The sequence below is a fragment of the Protomyctophum parallelum genome, assembly GCF_964188405.1.
Source record: "Protomyctophum parallelum genome assembly, chromosome: 7".
Classification (NCBI taxonomy): domain Eukaryota; kingdom Metazoa; phylum Chordata; class Actinopteri; order Myctophiformes; family Myctophidae; genus Protomyctophum; species Protomyctophum parallelum.
Genome location: NC_139705.1, coordinates 40,712,008 through 40,732,065, shown reverse-complemented (window position 1 = coordinate 40,732,065; position 20,058 = coordinate 40,712,008). Strand labels below are relative to the sequence as shown.

The 20,058-nt window shown below is 41.4% G+C and overlaps 1 protein-coding gene across 1 annotated transcript in view; it reads left to right on the top strand.

The window, feature by feature from the left end:
• camta1a (calmodulin binding transcription activator 1a) overlaps positions 1 to 20,058 on the top strand; it is a gene marked incomplete at both ends in the record, with an annotated part of 491,338 nt that overhangs the window by 17,787 nt on the left and 453,493 nt on the right. The window contains one exon of the mRNA XM_083769830.1: positions 9,063 to 9,166. Within this exon, the coding sequence (XP_083625956.1) occupies positions 9,063 to 9,166 (104 nt within the window). The remainder of the gene's footprint in view (positions 1 to 9,062; positions 9,167 to 20,058) is intronic.

Sequence of the window (20,058 nt, the reverse complement as noted above, 5' to 3'; positions counted from 1 at the left end):
GTCTTGTTTTTGTTTTAAAACTTGGTTCAGGTTATGTGGTTATCAATGTCGCTTCCATGTTAGCATAGGACTATGCAACTTTTTATTTTATTTATTTTATTTTATTTGATGCTGCCACAATATTTTGTGTATGGTGCTCACAACATTTATATATGTACATGTTATTTCTTTGATATGTTCCGTATGGGTGTGTCACATATACTGTCATTTTGTTTGATTTACTGTATACCCTGAATAAACAAAACAGTGAAAATAAAAATGTGTGAGCAGGCACTAAATTGGCCTACTTATAACTGGCCAAATTATGAATAGGCTAGCAGGCCCTGATCGGTCCAATGGTTTGCGAGATTAGCTCTGGACAAACACACACAGACACACCCTCTTATAGACGGTTGGAATCATATCATACAGAGCAACGCTGCAAAAACAAGTAGTAACAATTTAGACTGCAAATTCGTCATGGGTAATTTGTCCAGGTATTGATTAATCAGGGAAAAGTTTGACAAAGCTGAGCTTTTCTCCGCCCTATAAATCCATTCCAACTCTCCGATCCAAGATGCTCCCGGGGGGGGGGGGGGGGGGGGGGGGGGGGGGATGTACTTGTTTTCCGCTGATAGACGCTTTCCCTCCCTCTGGGGAAAGTGGTGACCGCGACTGCAATGACGGCAGAATAGACAAATATCAGTTGAAAAGAACAAAACAATCCAGGCTTTTATAACGACAGCCTAATTATGCTCATTTTTATACAGTTAGAACAGAATGATTTATATTTGACCCAGTCTAGAATCATACTCATTTGCCTGTAGTCAAAAACACAAAGTGAATCCAATTTGATGTCAATGTGCTGTAACTGAACAGTGAAAACGAGGCCTTCTTCAAGTTAAAGACACATGGCACCAAACTGGAGAAAGTCCTGGCCTCAGCAAGAATAAATATGTCTAAAATGTTTGGTTTATTTAACAGTGAGGGTGTGGAGCACTATTTGAAACATTAGATCTTACAAAGAAAACACTGTCTAATCTTGCATACTGTACATTTCTTCTCTAAGGTACACAGTAAAACCCTCAGTGTAACTGTTAATTTAACTTTGGTGATGTACACTGTGGTGGATATATTGCAGTATCAATACTGCAATATAGAAAGTTCAGAAACCAAACCAGCATTTTCTTGAGTAAAAGTACAAATGTATTTGTATGAAAAGTAAAAGTACTCATTATGCAGAATGTCCCATATTTAAATATAATCAAATATAGCCTAGTATAAAACATATATAGTATAAAAATCTGAAATGTATACAGTGGGGTTGAAGTGGTTAATATAAGTTTTGTAATAATAATCAAAATCTACAAAGTAACTAGTAACTAACATTTTCAAATAAATGTAGCGGAGTAAAAGTACAATTTGCCTCTGAGATGTCTTGTAGAAGTACTGAAAAGTTATTTTACACCACTGGCAAATTTACCCGTAAGGGTCCATTTTATTTAATTTGTACACTCCCAGAGTTACAATTAGAAACATTAACACTGAAGATTAATTCTGTGTAAACCCCCTCCCTTATTTTGTATAATGCATCCACTAATTGCTAATCCTTTAAGGGCCATGTCAAAGTAAAAAAAATACAGACTTAATGTTTTTGTATTTTTTAAGAACTGCTCAGCTCAGGTAATGCATCCGACACAGGGATTGGATAACGTTTTGGACTTTTTAGCTGGTGGAGGAGATTTTTAAATTACATCGCAAAGGTATTTTGGCAGATAATTCTTTTTGCTAAAATGCAAATATCTGAGTAATTATTCCATGGCCTAGGTGAAATCTTGATTCTGACTAGCTGGAGGGTGTCCATTATTTTTGTATAACTACACCCCGAGCAATAATGTCTTATCATTTTAAATTAATGCACTAGGAAGGTTCTAGCATTTGAGTCAGACATGGTCTTGAATTAATGTTTTTCCAAAGTTTGCAATCAAGGCTTGTGAGAACTGAAGTCCACAAAAATAACATTGTACATCAAGTTGTGGCTGTGTGTCAGCTGCACCGAGGCCTTTAATAATTCATAATAATAATAATAATAAGTTTGAACTTTATAACTACTGTACTGTAGCCAAACATACCTCGCAAAGCAGTTTGCTGTTCATATATTATTCATTTTGTGAATGCTGAGGCAATGATGTAACACATACCATGCACCGCTTGATAATGTCCTCTAAAAATAAAATTTAAATGCTATTTTAGCATGTAAAAACATGCTAAATAGCATTAGTAATGAGCAAAACTACATTTTACTCTGTAAGAACAGTTATTTCTGTGTCTGCTGTTTTATAACACAACCACTACATGAGCTGGAGAGACTTTTCTTATGCCCTGCCTGGACAAAACAAGTCGACACAGGAAATACTAACGATACTGATATAAAATGTATGTGTTTCTTCAGGGTTGTTTCACTGCAGCAACTCATTTACATAGTATATGTTAAGAGAAGCTACGAGTCAAAGGGATGCACAACATTGCTACTGTAAAGTTAATAAAACATCATTTTCCATTTGTAAATGGACCCTTACGGGAGTTAAATGAACACTGAGCAATTTAGTGTGTAGTTAACACGTGAGCTGTCATTCAGGGTCATCCAAGGCTGTCAAATAATTCAAGGCAAGGTTCGACGTGACGGTTTTTTTCCCCGCGCGCTTAGCGGGATCCTTGAGCTGCCCCCACTCTTTAAGTCTTCCTTCCTTTTCGCTGCTCGGTCGATGAGAGGCACCTACTACTACAGTTTGTGCTGCAGACAGGATCTGGCTTTACTAGTCCAAGCAGATCTTGGCTGCATATGCGTACAGCGTTTCATATGCGTACAGACCCTGTCTCGTCTTGATGATGTCATTCGAGGGTGTGCCACGGGGTTGCATTGATTCTTGGCTGGACTCCACAGACTGAAAGGCTGCCCGGGCTGGTACAGACGATTGATTACAACAGAGAAGTGAGTCCTCAAAGCTTCTCTTTGTGCAGGGTGAGAGATGGCCAAGGCTCCTTCACCGAGTGGATCCACTGGAAAGATCCATCATATATCTGAGTCTGGATTTCACTGGCCTCACTGACCCCACAATGTACATGAGACCACAAGTGTCTCTCTCTCTGTCTCTCTCTCTCTGTCTCTCTCTCTGTCTCTCTCTCTGTCTCTCTCTCTCTCTCTCTCTCTCTCTCTCTCTCTCTGTATCTCTCTCTCTAAAAACACTAGGCTTAAAGTTGCGTAAACATTGACATACAATCACCTAGCAATTTGTTAGTTATTTTGCTATGTGTAGGCCTATTGCAATATGAAGGAGAGTTTAGCAGCTAGATAAATTCACCTGATATAAGTATAGATGCATATCTAAACTTAAATGGCTCCATTTGGAAATAATTGATCACTCTAGCAAGATTACAGGGTGAAATAAGACATTTTGTTCCATACCCTGGTTGAATCGTTAAATCATTATTTATCAAATGGACTGTGCTGTTTTCCTTGCTGGATAGTCACGAGAAATGCAAAAATCTGATCTCCCAAGAAGTCAAATTATTTTAGTACAATGTGAATGACATTGCTGAAGCTGTATGGTACAGTATACACACACATTTACCTGCTTCCCTTTTTTTTCTTCTGCCCTCTCTCACTCGACACATCTCCGATCACTCGGCCACATCGTGTTTTCCTGTGATTACAGTAACAGCCCTTTGGTAGAACCAAGGAGCAGATGCTGCATGCAAGTGTTAATTGGGCGAAGCGAGAGATTGCAGATACCTGTTCGTCTCATATAAGGCGTTTACACATGCGGAATTACAGTGTACAGATGGGCCACAGCAAACGGTACACATCCACAAAACCATTCCTGCGTTCCTCTGGGAGACATGCTGAGCAGCGCTCCGTAGCTACAGTCCCTGATGTTCTGCCTGATGCGGACTTGGCGACTTCTAGCTGGGTCTCTGTCTGTCTCCCTCTCTGCAGAATCCTGCGCATTAATTTAACCCAGAGTAGTAGTTTAGATAGATAGATAGATAGATAGATAGATTTTATTTCGGTCCATAAAAGGAAAAAGGAGTACATACAGAGTAGAGTACATAATATTAACCCATTTCGACCTGGGAACGATTCTGCAAACGTCTTCTAAATCCTGACTGTTTTCTTGAAAAAGCTGTTTTTCTATGTCAGTCGTTCTCAAACACTTTCATGTCACTTTTCACGATTCTTCAAAAATAGCAGACCTACAAGCTCGTAGTGCGCCACTCGGTGGCGCGCTATGAGCTTGTAGATCTGCTATTTTTCAATAGCTAAAGCATTACATAATGCAACACCAAAAGGGGTTCCACTTCCCGCCCAAAATGGGTTAAGATAGATAGATGGATAGATTTTATTTCGGTCCATGAAATGAAAAAGGAGTACATACAGAGTACATGTATATTAAAATCCACTAATAACTATAGTGTTGACTGTATAATTTCAGTTTTTCCTTTCTATAATGCAGTCACCTCAGCAGATCTGCTACGATACTGCTGCAGCAGCTGTGATGCACTGGATATAGTGTGCTACATATTGTACACTATATAGTGTTATAGCCTCACGACCAGATAGATATATTGCTGGATTCTTTGTACAGGCTTTAAATGTCCAATCAGTGATATAAACAATTGGGCAGCAACGCCACCAAAAAATAAAAAGTAGCAGTGTAGACATGTTTTATTCTCTAGGAAGATTGACTCAACTCTTGTTAGAAGGACTATAACAATAGATTAATGAGTTTGTAACGGTCTTTGCTGTATTTTGGGACTGTAATCGGTTTATGTTGGTAAACACTGGAGTAAAAAAAAGAGACAACTGTACATTTATGGTGGGGTAATTAAGTTCCAAATAGGACATTTCCATCTACAAATCAAACTTTCAGAATGTATGTCAGTGTAAGCCTAATTTGGTCGGACATTTTCAGGAGTTGTTGTACATTCTCTCTTTGCGAACTTGCTTATGTTGTAGGATGGAAACCTTGTATGTCCAACAACGTACAACAGTTACTTTTCAGAACCATGTGTTCCAAATGGATCCAATGTAGCCTATTAGTCACAAGATCTTGTTCAATATTTAGATTGAATACTTTATTAGTCAAAGATGTAACGGCACAGAAGTACAGTAACAGTAACACTTCTGTGGCTAAAAGGTCAAAATGATAACACAAAGTCCTGGGGAATTGTTTCCATTGTGGCCCTATGTAATAGTATGTATGAGAGATCTGGTGACCCTATTTTGGTCATGTAAATTATACAGTCAGTAAATGAAAATGTTTGAAGATTTTCAATTGTGAAAATGGTATATATGCCACACTGCTTTGTGAGCTTGCAAATTGGCTATTTTCACAACTTTTTTGTCTTACAACAAATTAGGGCATTCCTTTACTCTATGAACACAAAATGATGGCATATGGAGATACAATATTTCTGTCTGACGGCAACGGTTTGTTTCCTACGCTAACCTGAAAAACCCAAACTCTAAACATTCATACAAGGGAGAATATAGTCTTGAGCGCTAACGGGGGGCTAGGCACTCACAGAGCAGCTGGTAATGGTGTCTGTCTGCGCATGATGTCATGTGGAGGGCTGCATGATTAAAAGTGTAGACGTAAAAGTCCTAGCAGGCCACCGCCTGACAAATGGGCATTTTCCTGCTCCTTACAATGAAGCACATGCCTCCCTTCCACCTTTCCTGGAGTATTGGGTTTAAATTTGAGGGCCCATTTAATTTGATGCATTTGAAGTTTGCTTGTTTTTCCAATATAAGCAGTACATTGTCTGTGGTAATGCTTCCCCTGTCATGTCATTATGATTGACAGTGACTGTGCTCTGTCTGTTAAAACCCCACTTTTAATGATGAGTTGCTTACTGTGAATAAACCATTCCTCGTTTTGTATGCAAATTGCAAAAGCTATGGACAGGGGAAAAAGCTTACAGTTTCTAACAAGCATATGTTTATGGCGTGATGGGAGAAAAAAAATTGTCACCCCAAAGACTATTAGTTTTGTCCATGATATTATGAATTCAATGTAATTCGTCTCTCCAAACAAATATAATTTGCACGCACTTTAGTCTTGGATGAATTGCCATCTGCATATTTGAAACGGAATGAGGCAATGCAATGAAATGAGCAATTTGATGCATGCTTGATGCTATCTCCGAGCTGCAGCCATACTGTTTTATTATGTTAACCGATGTTGAAATTCAACATATAGGTCGCATGACACGTATTATGGTGTATGCAGTGGGCCTGGTAATTGAATAATTATTTCCCTGAATATATAGAAAACCATGGCATGCACCCCCCGGATTCCCATGTCCCTCATGTCTCTGTAGGCCACAGAATCACTCCAGGGTGTTTATTATGGCTAAATAATGAACAGAAACAACGTTTACAAGCTGCCAGTGGAATATTTCCAGTGAACTCCCCTGATACGATGTATGTCTCAATGAAATCATTTATCCATGTGCAATACCAAAACACACTGTTTGGGGAATAATTCTAGCACAGTTAACGTACACAGTAAAATCCTCAGTGTTAATTGAACTCCCGAGAGAGTACAAATGGAACCAAATGGACCCGTGAGTGGAGTTAAGCACATAAACTCACTTTGACTGGAGTCCCCCTGGGGTCTATACTAATTCTCCTCTGTTTTTCCATCTACATCACATCTCTTTGCCAAAGATATTAGATCTAAAAGCTCACAACGTATCAAATTGTGACACGTTGTGAGCTTATATAGTTGTATATCAGTTATTTTTGCCAAAGAATCCTATAGGATTTATGTTCAAATGGAATCCTATAGGATTCTGAATATTGCTATAATTTCTGTCTCTATCATAATCTTATGAGCGGAGCAATATATTACAATAGTTTCTAAGACAAGTACCAGAGAACTCGCCTAACTTTTCCACAAGTAGTCTAACATTTGATGTAGTAGGCAGCCAGTAATATTCATTTTTTTATTTGATTCTATTTAAGTTTTTCACTCGACGCCTACAGTATACCCCACTGAACCGGTCGGGCCAAGTGGCAAGACATGCTTTCTTAATTATTTGCTAGAAAGCTAAATAGGAACATTTGTTGTGTTTGATGTGTGTCTTGACTCTTGATAAAGAATTTCATTACAATAATTAGTTAGGATAACGATAATTTGCTTCAGGGATGATGTGCAACACGCATGACAATGCATGATTTGTTAGCCTACATGCATACATTCTCTCATGAAATCAACTCTGAAGTTGGTAACAGCTAGGGTGTATGCTCATTGCTCAGCTGAATCTTTGCTTTGTTGTCTCCACCAGCCGAAGGCATGGGGAGAGTATGTTTTGCACTCCGTCCGTCCGTCCGTGTGTCCGTGTGTCCGTCCGTGACCAGCTAATCTCAGCCACCGTTAACCCGGTCGATGCCAAATTTTGCACACACACTCCCTGGATGCCAACCATGAACCTCTGCCCCAAACTTTCCAGAACGGCCTGTTATAGCGCCACCAGGAGGCCGCTTTGTGCAAAACAAGTTTTTGCACAGTACACCTACAGATTTTGTCCAAACATCACGCAAATTGGTACACAGTCTCTCTAGAGCCATTCAACCAAACCGGTCTTTCAGATTTCTCAGACTCCATCCTGATTGGTTAAGATTGGCTTCCAAAATTCACAGGAGTGCTCAGTTTCAAACAAAATGCTGCAAATCATGAACACATCGCGTGATTTCCGTGAAATTGTGCACCCACATTCCCACTAGGCCGAGGACGAAATGCCACATGAACAATTTCAACTCAGCCTCAAGATGGCGCTATAACTGGCCCAAAAGTGTTTTTACCTCTAACTGCACGGATCTGTGGATCCTAGTGAGACCTGTGCCCAGTAGGGCACTTTTTTTGTACAATGTGGCCGTTAGCCAAAAATTGCGAATCTTGAAGCTCACAACACGTACGTGTTGTGACTTGTGAGCTTGTAGATCGGCTATTTTTGACACGCTGTGCGGCAAAGTATCCTAGCTTACTCACAGTCTTAGTGTTTTTAATGTTTGTGCTTGTACTAACCATAGGGTTATCATTGTCTAATTCAGATATCTTTCTCCTATAACCCCCCTCTCTGAGATCAAGATATTAAAGGGGATCAGCAAGAAGGCAGTTTCATCAATCAGGTTTTATCATTATCAGTTAATAAACCAAATTAAGACAACAGTGTTGTTTTTCACTTGAATTGGAGTAGTACTGTCTGAAGGGGTGAGTAATAGAGCTGTGTGCGTGCGTGTGCGTGTTGGCTCTGTCTGTACACACATTTGTATATGCAGGTTTAACCAGAATCATTAGCAGTGTCCTACACAGTGGTCCCCAATCTGTTTTGTGCTATGTACCCCTTGAGCTGTTTTGCCATGCCGTACGTGCACCCTCACCAATGTGTTTGGATGATTGTATAAAATGAGTTCCATTACTATCCAACAATATTATTAATATACATATCATCGATCTGGCGGGTCACTGTGGGGTTTAATAATGGAACTGTCTCAGTTTAGTACAGTGGCTGCAGGGAGAATGAGAGCAACAGCAACTGGACGTCTTAGTCATTTATCCACTTTTATGCCTGCACTGGTTTGTCTGGGTGCAGATTTGACCATGTATGTATGTATTTGTTTTAACATGATCGTGACCTCTTCACAATGTAATTCACACCTGCCAGGGGGGAACTAGTTGTGGCGCACTATACCTTCTTAGCAATGGGCTTTTTAAATTACTTGTTATATTTTCATATAAGTTTGGGAATAAATTGTAAAGAGGGTACAAAATCCTATAAGAGTTTGGAACAAATCATATTGGAAAGAATATAAATAAAGTATCTGTTCCAAAATCTTTTTTGTTCGCCTATTTGCTGTGTTATGATGTTATGTTATGAAATGCCCAGAATGTGGACCCTAGGGTTCTTGTGGTTAAAGAAACACTGACTGTGTAGCCATACAGAAAGGAGACAGGCAGACAGGTCAATAATGTTTTGCTAAAACGTCTGTCTTCCTTCTGCTTTCTCCTTTCCAGATGAACATGGACATTTGAAAATATACCTGCCCAAAAAGCTGCTCGAATGTCTACCAAAATGCTCCTCGCTGCCAAAGGAGAGACACAGGTGGAACACTAATGAGGTAGGACCACTTCCTCGCATTCACGACTTCTCTCATTAATCTGTCACCCAACAAAACGGAGCTGCAGCTCATGAAATGCATTGTTCCTCCTCACTGGTTTAACTGAGATGGGTGGCTGCAATGTTTTTTTGAGACCCATTTCCTTCAACTGTCACCACACAAACTTCTGTGCAGTTCTTAGAAACATATCAACAATACTGACCAGTATAGTATTGACCAGTATAGTCTAAACTTGACACACAGTGCCATTGAATGTACAATACATACAATACATGTGTGCAACTAAATATCCTATGAGTATGGCCTGTATTTCTTTCTTTCTTCCTTGTGAATTTTAGACGCAGATACATTGACTTAAAGGGCCATGAAAGCCTATAGGCTTATTTTCTCATTAGTTTTCCAGTTCAGGTTAAAACCTACAGCAGATCAAGACATCTTTGATCTCTGCTAGGCTAGTGTGGTTGAGAAAGCTCATCTTTTCCCAACACAGACTACAGGCTGTTGTTGCATGTTGCCGTCTTTACCCCTGGCCTTTAAACATAACATGATACAGTGTGGCAGGTTAAAAATCAAAATAGTTCTCTGTGTCCCACATGCTTCGAAGACAGCTTTAAAGTGACCGAACGTGTGTCATATGCTGTAGGTTGTATTTCTGCTGCAGCATCAGTTATGTGTTATCCATTCTTAAAGGAAGCCTTGTTTGGCCTAAATCTAAATCAAACAAATTACTGACACGCCCATATTGATTTTTGTTCACAGGTCTTAACTGCTGCTGCTGTGTTCAGCATTATGCAGGACTCATAATTTCAACATAAACAGTGTTTAAGCATCAAAAGCATTGCTAAACGCCTCCAGATGTCTCACATCTACATACATTGTATGACGAAGCTAACACTACAGCGTGTTTTACTTTTCAGTTTGCAAAATGAAAATGGGCTACCAATTGGTCTCATTTGCATTCTTGTAAGAGAGGAAATCACAGACACTGTTTGCTTCGGCTGCCCTTGACCTATAGGCCAGTCATTTTAAATTAAGCCATGTCTTTTCAGTACAGCTTCCCTTTATCTTTTACTAGAAAGGAAAGTGTCTGTCTTGATGTTTATGTTTTATTCGTCTCACACGTTAGAAAATCTGGTTTGCATATGACTGCATGCACAGAGACTATAGCCTATCGGGAGATAGATTATTTTAGGTGAATAAACTTTCATGAGTTGCCTAAAACTGTGTTAATATAATTTATCCCAGTTTCAGTGCATAAATAGCAGTCACTGTTATCATCGGAGGAACACCGTCAAACAAGTAATACTGTATTAATGGCACCCTATCCTTAATGGCGTTTAACTCTTGAAGTCCATACACACTCCCTTAAACTTGCTTGAACTTTGTCCAATTATCAACATTGCTGTCATCATTCAACTCACTTGGAGGCTTTGCTCTAGCTTGCCACAGCTTGGTTACTCAAGTTTATCTTGATGTTATGATGTCAGTGTGAAGTTTCTGTGAAATGGCTCTCTACTATGGTGGCTAAACTGAACATGATTAGAGTCAACTCTGGGAATTGCATCGAAGGCGAATAGATTTTTTGATTGATTGAATACTTTATTAGCAGGCTTGTTAACAGTACAGGTAGTACAGTCAAAGCTTATGCTAAAAGGATAACAAAAAGCCCCAGGGAATGTATACCTGGCACCATGTTGTGTTTTGCATGAACACATACACACATGGAATCCATGAGCAGCAGTAGCAGCAGCCATGTTTATTTAACTATTCTCACTGCCTGTAGTCTTCTCTCACGATAGGCCAAGTTCAGATCCCCTCAGGCTTGCCAAAAATGTTAATAAATTGCTTAAACTTGGGAAAATGCAAAAAATAATCAGCTGTGTCATTCCCTGCCTATGCCAATAATGCTCATGTTCAATTTCAGATCGATTGGCCCACCCAGTGAGGATAAAAATGGAGGACAAGGTTCTCTCGATTTTATAGTAGGATTTATGAAAGGAAAGTGAGGAACACTTAAGTCATTTGACTAGTACTCATTCCTGTCATTTGCTCACACTCTCTGAACAAGTGCAAAAATGCATTTTTACTACATCCAGATGGAGACCAAAATCACTGCAATGATCACTGACAATATAAAGTACCCAAAAAAGAAAAAGATGCAGACATTTTGCTGAATTCATTACAAAGCTGGGATTTGGGGCAAACATCGCCTCTGCATTGCAATGTCAATATTTAGTTTTTGATTGTGCGACCATATGCACCTCCATATGCAGCAGATTTCAGCTGATGAAGTGATTTTAGTGTGTATTCTATGTTTACAGTTAGAAAGTTTTTGAGCCTGGCATCTTTGTTTGCCCATCTGACACAAAGTGACAAAGCGTTCCAACAGGCCCGGCGCCAAGATGAAATGACAGAGGGGGCAATCGGGGGCAGGTATTGGACATGAAGACAATGCGCCACATTTGCATATCTATAGAGGGCAGAGGCGCACGATTTCGTTGGCTTCCTTCGGAAATGTACCATTGTTTTGTCTGTAACTATTTGATCTAAGGGGGCAAAGAGGTTGATTTAGGGGCGCAAACACCCCCTTTGCCCCCTCGTGGCGCCGGGCCTGCGTTACAACTTCTACAGTCTATGTGGCTCTTGGCTGTGACATTGGACTCTCTCTCTCTCTCTCTCTCTCTCTCTCTCTCTCTCTCTCTTTGTCTGTCTAATTCTTACCTAAATCTGAATATCCTGCCCCTTTGCAAAATTATAACATTACAATCTGTAAACACTAGGATATTATTATTTTCGTTAAACATGTATTACATTTACATAATCAGAGACATGATGTCTTTATTCCTCTGACAAATCCCTCTCGGTATTAAGGCATTTTCCTTTTCAGAGAATGAGAGGTACAGTAGTAATCTGACTTAAATGTTTGAGGATTTAATCAAAGTTTGTTCCAGAAATATTTAAATCAATAATGCTAAAACTAGCCATCTAAACTTTTTGATTAACTAAATTCTAACCCTATAAATTCAGTCATCTTTAGAGATGAAAATGAATTGACTGAAAAACAAGCACAGTATACAGTATATGGCAAAGACTAAACAAGGCCTATTGCAGTGTGACCTACAGGCAGCTATGCGTGATTTCTTTCTACGTCCGAGCATAGACATGGTAACGCCCCGCCTGCCTCTGATTGGCCTACCGACACGGCCCGTCTTGCCTGTCCTCCGAGATGCAAGGCTACTCCGTGGTGGGAAATAATAGTACAAGTACAAGAGAATGTCAACACGCGACAGTAACTTGTAACTTTAATTTTTGTAGAAGAGCTCCCGACCGGATCATACAGACTTTTGAAACAGAGACCAGGCTTTCCTCCGAGGTGGTGGAAAGCCTGGTGAGGCGAGGTTACGTGCTGGATAGTCTGCCGTGAGGTTTTCTTTTTGCAGATAAGTAAGCATGGGATGGGACCGAGGTTACTCCGTGGTGGGAAATAAATACATATCTTTTTAGTATTAGTTTACTATAATTAGATAATATACACAATAATCAACACTAACACTTTAATTTAGAACACAGCCAAATCAAATCATAGTAGTTCAATCAATTATTCAATCAAAGCAAACGTATGTATTATTTCCCACCATGGAGTAGCCTTGCATCTCGGAGGACAGGCAAGACGTCGGCAGTGTCGGTAGGCGGGACGTTACCATGTCTATGCTCGGACGTAGAAAGCTATATCACAAAGGATGTTGTGTTGCATTGTTGCATGTTAAGTGAGTAATTACTTTCATGTTACATTTTTACGATGTGTCTTGTGTCTTGGTGATCTGCTTTTTGAAGATAAATTAAGTCATATGTCACAGGTAAACATCAGTCTACGGGAGCTGCAGTGCTCATTAATAATAAGACGTAAATATTCTTTAGCCTTCAGTGTACAGTAATCCTCCATCTGTCATAGTTTTCTCACTATCCTTAGCCTAGTTATGGCGGGGGGAGCAAAATGCTTGCTTGTTTCTAATTGGCTGATGTTGTAACTTGCTTGCCATGTCTGACCTATTGCGCTGCTAGCAGTCTAAATTAATTAACACGTTTTTTTAAATTGATCACAAAATGTGAGCCTAAGCACTTGTTTAGGATAAATGCCGTTAGCTACAGCTGTTGGCGTGTCTTGCCATTTATTACCCCAATTAAAATCGGCAGACACAGTTTATGAAAAGCGTCAAGTTGTGTTGCTAATGTGGACAACGAGACGGACAGGGGATTTCCGGTGTTGGTTTGTAGGGGATGTCATGGTAGCCCACCTGCTTTGGTGATAATGTGAGCATAAGCTACAGATTTTGTGGGTTGTGAGCTTGTAGATGGGGCATTTTGGCTAAAGGTTCACCTATTATGACATGCCCAGAATAGGGATGCTAGGGTTCATGTTGTTAAATTAGGCTATCTTTACCTAGAATCAAGGGCGTGTCTTTTCGTACACAGAATGCAAACCATCATTGTCTGGGCCTCAGGTAGACAGACAGAAAAACAGAGATAGACAAGCAGGCAGGCAGACAGAGAGGCAGACAGAGAGACAACAGACAGACAGACAGACAGACAGGGATCAGAGAGCCTCTTTTCAGCACGATTGTGTGACTCTCAGTGAAAGTGACACCTCATCAATTCTGTGCATATTCCTGGCGCTGGTTCAGCATGATTAATGCAAACTTGTTGTTCTTCTATTCCTCTCATTTAACTCACAACGTTTCGGTGGGTTAGAGCTGTTGATGGCCACTTGAGCAAAACAGGAAATTGATTGCACGACATACCGCTGGTAATTTTATCCTTGAACACCAGATACAGTTGAGTAAAAGAAGGATCCACGTCGGCTGTGTTTTACATGACAAGTACAGTCGGCAGTAGAATATATTAACACTGTCTTGATGTCTTACAGCTGCCTCCTGCAAATTTAACTTCACCACCCTCCCTTGTTTCCAAGTCTCAATAAATACTGTTTCAGCTTCGTTCATGAATAGTTACACATTTCTTTTCTTGAGGTCTGTTTCTCAACTGTGGGCCACGGATCACTAGTGGTCCATGGTATAATTACAGGTGGTCCATGGGGAAATCTGTTAAAATATATATTGTATCTTTATTCTATGTATCAAAAATATATTGACATAATATTTCCATCAAATTTAAGCAACATTTTGAACTGGGCATTGTGAGGGGAAAATGATTCAAAGAAAATAATGACTGCATGTTAAGGGCTTGATATACTTGGTTGAGCGCATGTGTCATGCACCGAAAATAGCAGATCTACAAGCTCACAACATGTCTGGGCTGCGGGTGGGCAGTGCTGCTAGTGGGGTGGAGAGGAGGAAGGCTGGGGGTGGGCAGTGCTGCTAGTGGGGTGCAGAGGAGGAAGGCTGGGAGTGGGCAGTGCTGCTAGTGGGGTGCAGAGGAGGAAGGCTGGGAGTGGGCAGTGCTGCTAGTGGGGTGCAGAGGAGGAAGGCTGGGGGTGGGCAGTGCTGCTAGTGGGGTGCAGAGGAGGAAGGCTGGGGGTGGGCAGTGCTGCTAGTGGGGTGCAGAGGAGGAAGGCTGGGGGTGGGCAGTGCTGCTAGTGGGGTGGAGAGTATAAGGAAGGCTGGGGGTGGGCAGTGCTGCTAGTGGGGTGGAGAGTATAAGGAAGGCTGGGGGTGGGCAGTGCTGCTAGTGGGGTGCAGAGGAGGAAGGCTGGGGGTGGGCAGTGCTGCTAGTGGGGTGCAGAGGAGGAAGGCTGGGGGTGGGCAGTGCTGCTAGTGGGGTGGAGAGTATAAGGAAGGCTGGGGGTGGGCAGTGCTGCTAGTGGGGTGCAGAGGAGGAAGGCTGGGGGTGGGCAGTGCTGCTAGTGGGGTGCAGGTAATGCACAACTATTCATTTCTATCTCATTCTTTTGATTCCCCTGTGTACATTTATGAGGAGGAGGTGTGCAGGAATACATTTCAAGCATTTACTGGAAAATTAGATAAACCAATCTGATAAAAATGCAAGGAGAGAAGGGTGGGAGGGCGGGTGGGGGGAGTGGGGAGGGGGAGACCGGCGTCAGCTGACTGTGGAACAGCCGGCGAGGAGGAGGGGATACGCTGTCAGCCTTTAAATTATCAAGGTGAGATTAAGAATATATCTGGCAATGGCTTGACGATTCACTTCACAAACACGACCGTGGCAGAAAGAAAATTAGATATTGTTTAAAGAGATACGTAAAAAGGTCACGCCAAAAATGAGAGTATTGCTTTTGTGGAAAGAAATAAACAAACATACAAACAAAAAAGAAATATGATTGTGATCCGTAATCAGTTGGCCCTAAATGACAGCCTTCTCTAAGGTGGTGCACAACACTGACAGGGAGAGAAGAAATACACACGGGAAGTCTCTATTTAACTCGTTCGCGGCAAAATCATTTGGGGTCCCAGAGAATGGCAATTGCCACTTCTAGTGTTCACATTTTACCTCATTATTTTCTGCACATCTGAATTAAAATTAGTGCTGAGTGCATCTCAATTCACGTCCAGGATCATGGTCCGTAACAGTCCATCTATGTGACACATGCGTTTTGTGGTCGGCAATTTAACCACTTTCGACTTGGCATCCCTAATTTGGGCATGCGATCTATAAGCAGACATTTTTATGAATTCCAAAAATAGTGCAACCAGCCAATCTACAGGCTCACATCGTTATTGTTGAAATAGGGCTGAAGTGGTCTTTTCCTTTTTTGTGTGCCCCGTCTAGTTTATTTCTGGGATGACGCTGCCGCTCGTTGGTGTCGCTGCTCAAGCCGCGTGGCGTTCCCACAAAACACAATGGGATGGAGCCTCCGAGGCACGAATCCTCCCAGGATTCCTCTCAGGTCCGCAACCAGCTGCTGTTGTCTGCCGGGCGCGCTGGCACCGTGACCTCTATTTTGCCAGACATATCTGTTGAGATTAGAATCTGTTTAAGGAAGGACACCTCACACGGGAAGGGCTTCAGGCTTTTATATCCCTTTCAAGATCAAACAAGGCCCCAGCCTGATGTTTGGTTGCATCGGCACCAACGTTGCAGGACAAGAAGAGATGCAATGCTGTGGAGCGATGCGGTTTCCAAAGATGCTCTTCGTGCTCTTTATCGCTCCCATTGGTCGGTGCTCTTTAGGACCCAAATTATTAACAATTAAGCATTCAGCACTTAACAAGCACACCAAAATGCATGTGATATATTGGTGTATGTGGTATTTCTACACATTCTCATTTGCGAGGGGAACATCGGGTTGGACCGAGCAGCAGAATATGACATTTTCCAACATCTTAAAAAATGGCAGAGGTGGTCAAAATAAGACATAACGAAATAAGCTGTATGCCCCCCCCCCCCCCCCCCTAAAACATGATAATCACGTACTATGATTATACTAGGATGAAGATTTTCTTTCAAAAAAAGAGTAAAGTGTTAAAATTATGTCCACAGTCCACATCCACCAGTTCATTAAGTATACCTGGTTTTCACCTTAGTACCACCACCTGAACTTAGCCTAGCTCACCCACAGCTGTTGGTGTATGATTATGTGGGTGGGGTTAACTTATGATGTCACATGGTGTTATTTCAATGATGAAAGCCTTTTGACTCGAAGGCTTTCATCTTTCAGGAAGAAACCAAAAATACACATAAGAGGGAAGACATATTTGAATATTATAACCACACCTGGGGGTCTATTAGAGTAATGTTAACGCCATAGACACATGCAAAACAGAAAAAATAAAGAAATCACGGCACTCCATCTGTAAGCCACGATACTATTGTTGCACTGCCGTCCGAGTTGCGTATAGGATACGGTTATAATAATTTCCTCGTCGCCAACAAGGTATGTGAATGCCTGGGCGTGTCTTCTGCGCCTGCATCGGATGCCGAAAGTATCTGACCAAACCCAAACGTAAAAAAAATATTTATTTTTTAAATTCCATCTTTGTCTTGTGTCAGTTACAAGTTTTCCCCAAGTTTTTCCTAGAACTACTGCATACTGTAGTACATATATATTTTAGCTTGGCACTAGAGTAATGGCAGAGAGTTTTTACAACACACTATAAGAGAGAGAGACGTTAGTGGCTGTTGAGAAAACATGTGACACTCAACTTATTGTGAGAAGTGGGTTGAGGAGTACAGCATGAAGCCTCCAAGCCTCCAGGGGACAGGGGGACGTAAGCTAGTGTGACACCCTCAGCGCTTAATGAACAGCACAGCACTGTGGAGCAGTGTGAGGCTGTGAGCCCCACGCCACCCCCCCTCAGCTTAGAGGGCAGTGTGCCTCTGAACTGGTGCTGAACCGAGAGAGAAAGACACGACGCCATCAGCTCAGGCGTCCATCGGCCTGCTACACATTTAATGTCCCTGTCGTCAGGAATAATCCTCTTCTCTCCTGGCCTCACTCCGCCGCTAGCAGTCACGCAGCTGCATGCATGGTGGCTAACATGCAATATGCTGCCGTTCGTGCGGGTGGGGGTGCAGAGCCTCCTGGACACCGCCTGGGTGTGGACGCCAGCGGGAGGGTGACAACAGGCGGGGGAAGCACCGAGGCGATGGTGGAACAACAGCACAGCTAATGAAATAAAATGCATGCGATGGAGGAGGCGGGGTAATCTGGAGAGAGGATCAGTGATGGTATGAGATAGGTGCTATAATGATGAGGACAATTGGATACATTGGTGTAATCAGTCAGACCTTATCTCTTGACTGGAGCGTCATTTGGGTTAACCCTCTCCTCACCACGCTGCTGCTGGTTTTTAGAGCAGTGGCTCTCATTTATGTTGTACGATTTATTTAAATGTTTTGTTAATATTTATTTGGCCTTACTGACCGAGTGACCGTGAAGCCGGATTTATTCGTAATTACCGAAGATAGCTGTTATACAATCTCACAACTTGTCAACTGCTCCCTGTGTGCTGTATTAATAATAATATTTCACTTGCAAATGTGCGGTTACAAAAATACCCTCTTTCTCCTTAATTATGCCGGCGGACCACTGGTTGAGAATCAGTGTATTAGACTAGAGAATATACACTATCGTCGGGCAGAAACCTCATATCTCCATATTTAAACTTTTTGTGTTTTTTCCCAGTAATTTGATCATACTATACAGCGTCACAAAAAGCGTCAAAAGTAGATATATAAGCCTGAAACACGGCATAAATCGATGCGTGTTGAGCTTGCAGATCTGCTACTTTTGCTATCCTGAAAAGTAACAGTTTTGGTTTTTGGACCAACCGACAGAGAGGAAGCTGCAGGAGATTGCTTCAGTTGGATGCATTTTTCAGCTTTCTTTAGTTCTTTGTAATGGTAATTCTTATTTTTTCTTTTTGTTTGTGTTTGTGTTTATTGAAAACAAAAATGAAAGGACAACAAAATAATGCCTCAGCTTGTCTCCATGTTTCTTTCCAAACAAGAGTCCTAATAATGATACCAGGGTCCATGTCCGCCAAATGAAAGGAGGCTTCTCTTGATCATTATTAAGGATTGTGTGGCTCTATAAATGCCGGTTTCATCCAGACACACTCATGTTGCCAGGAGACGAGATTAAACTCTTGGATGCATGATATGGTTGACTATTGTTTGGCTAATTTCTATTACGGTAGTTAGCATAGGTTCGCTACATTAGCTATCATCGACCAGCTAATCATAGCAGGTCGGGGAGATATTCGTCCCACAAGTACATTTCGCCCAATATCTTTTCCATAATAACTACCATGGACATTATAACAAGCTAACGTCTGACCTAGGCTTCTTTATTTGGTGTCCTGGTAACCTAATAGACCTTCAAATGGGTTGGAATGTTCACTCTCGTTACCAGTAAGGAATTTCGGGGGGGGGGGGGGGGGGGATGTCATCACCCTTGTTAGCAAAATGACCACATTTCCCCCTTGGTAACTATAGAACTGCTATGGAATATAGACACTGGAATTAGGATTATTAGGCCTCCTGGTCAAAGATCCAGTTAAACAACCAAAACTTCAATCATATGTTTAATATAATTCACAAAAAAGGCCCCATCATATATGAACTGTCAAATTGATATGGTTGGAAGCTTGTAAACCAACATAGTAATTGTAACACAAGAGCAGCAGCAATGCAGCATTCATGTATGGTAGTGTTAAAGGTAAAACCACAAGAAGCTCCTTTTTCTATACTAGATTCTCCTCATTGAGCAACCTGAGTCCGTGCATATCAAACAAAGACATTTTTAAAACGAGGACATTTTTTAAACAAATTTTAAGGATGTCATGTGGAGGGAGGTTGTGGCGAAAATTGTCTTGTAGATTGACTATTGTCACCACGCGATACTGTTTTGCAATGGAGCATAAAATAGCCATTAAGTGGAATGTTCGTTACCGTTTGAAAATCAGCATGAAACCAACTCAAAGACCCCTGTTCGGCCTCAGATGTTGATCCTCCCTGCGATCCACCCCAATCCCAACTCCTCATGTGGAGGCTCGGAGAATCCTCCCCTCAGAATATCTTGACCTCATTAGAACACGAGCTGGATCAAAGTGTTCTCCGATGGATTAACATGATTCTTATTAATGATTGGAATACGTCATCAAAGTGCTCTCTGAATGCCACTTCTGAAACAGTTTGCACACGTACGGCACAAACAAATTGGGCCCTTTATATGTATGTCAATGAGAATTCACCTTATTGAATACAAGGTCATGGCTGATTAAATGTTTATTTTCATTTGAGCTACTCGCCCTGCGTGGCCTGCCTCTGCGGGTTCGTAATTAAAATGACTCTCTCCAATTGCAAATGTTTGCGGAAATGTTCATTAGCTTCTCTGGGGCAATCAGTGGAAATTAAAGGTCATGTTTGTCTGTGTGTGTGTTTGTTTGATTGTTTTTTCCCCTGTTTTTTGCCTGTCC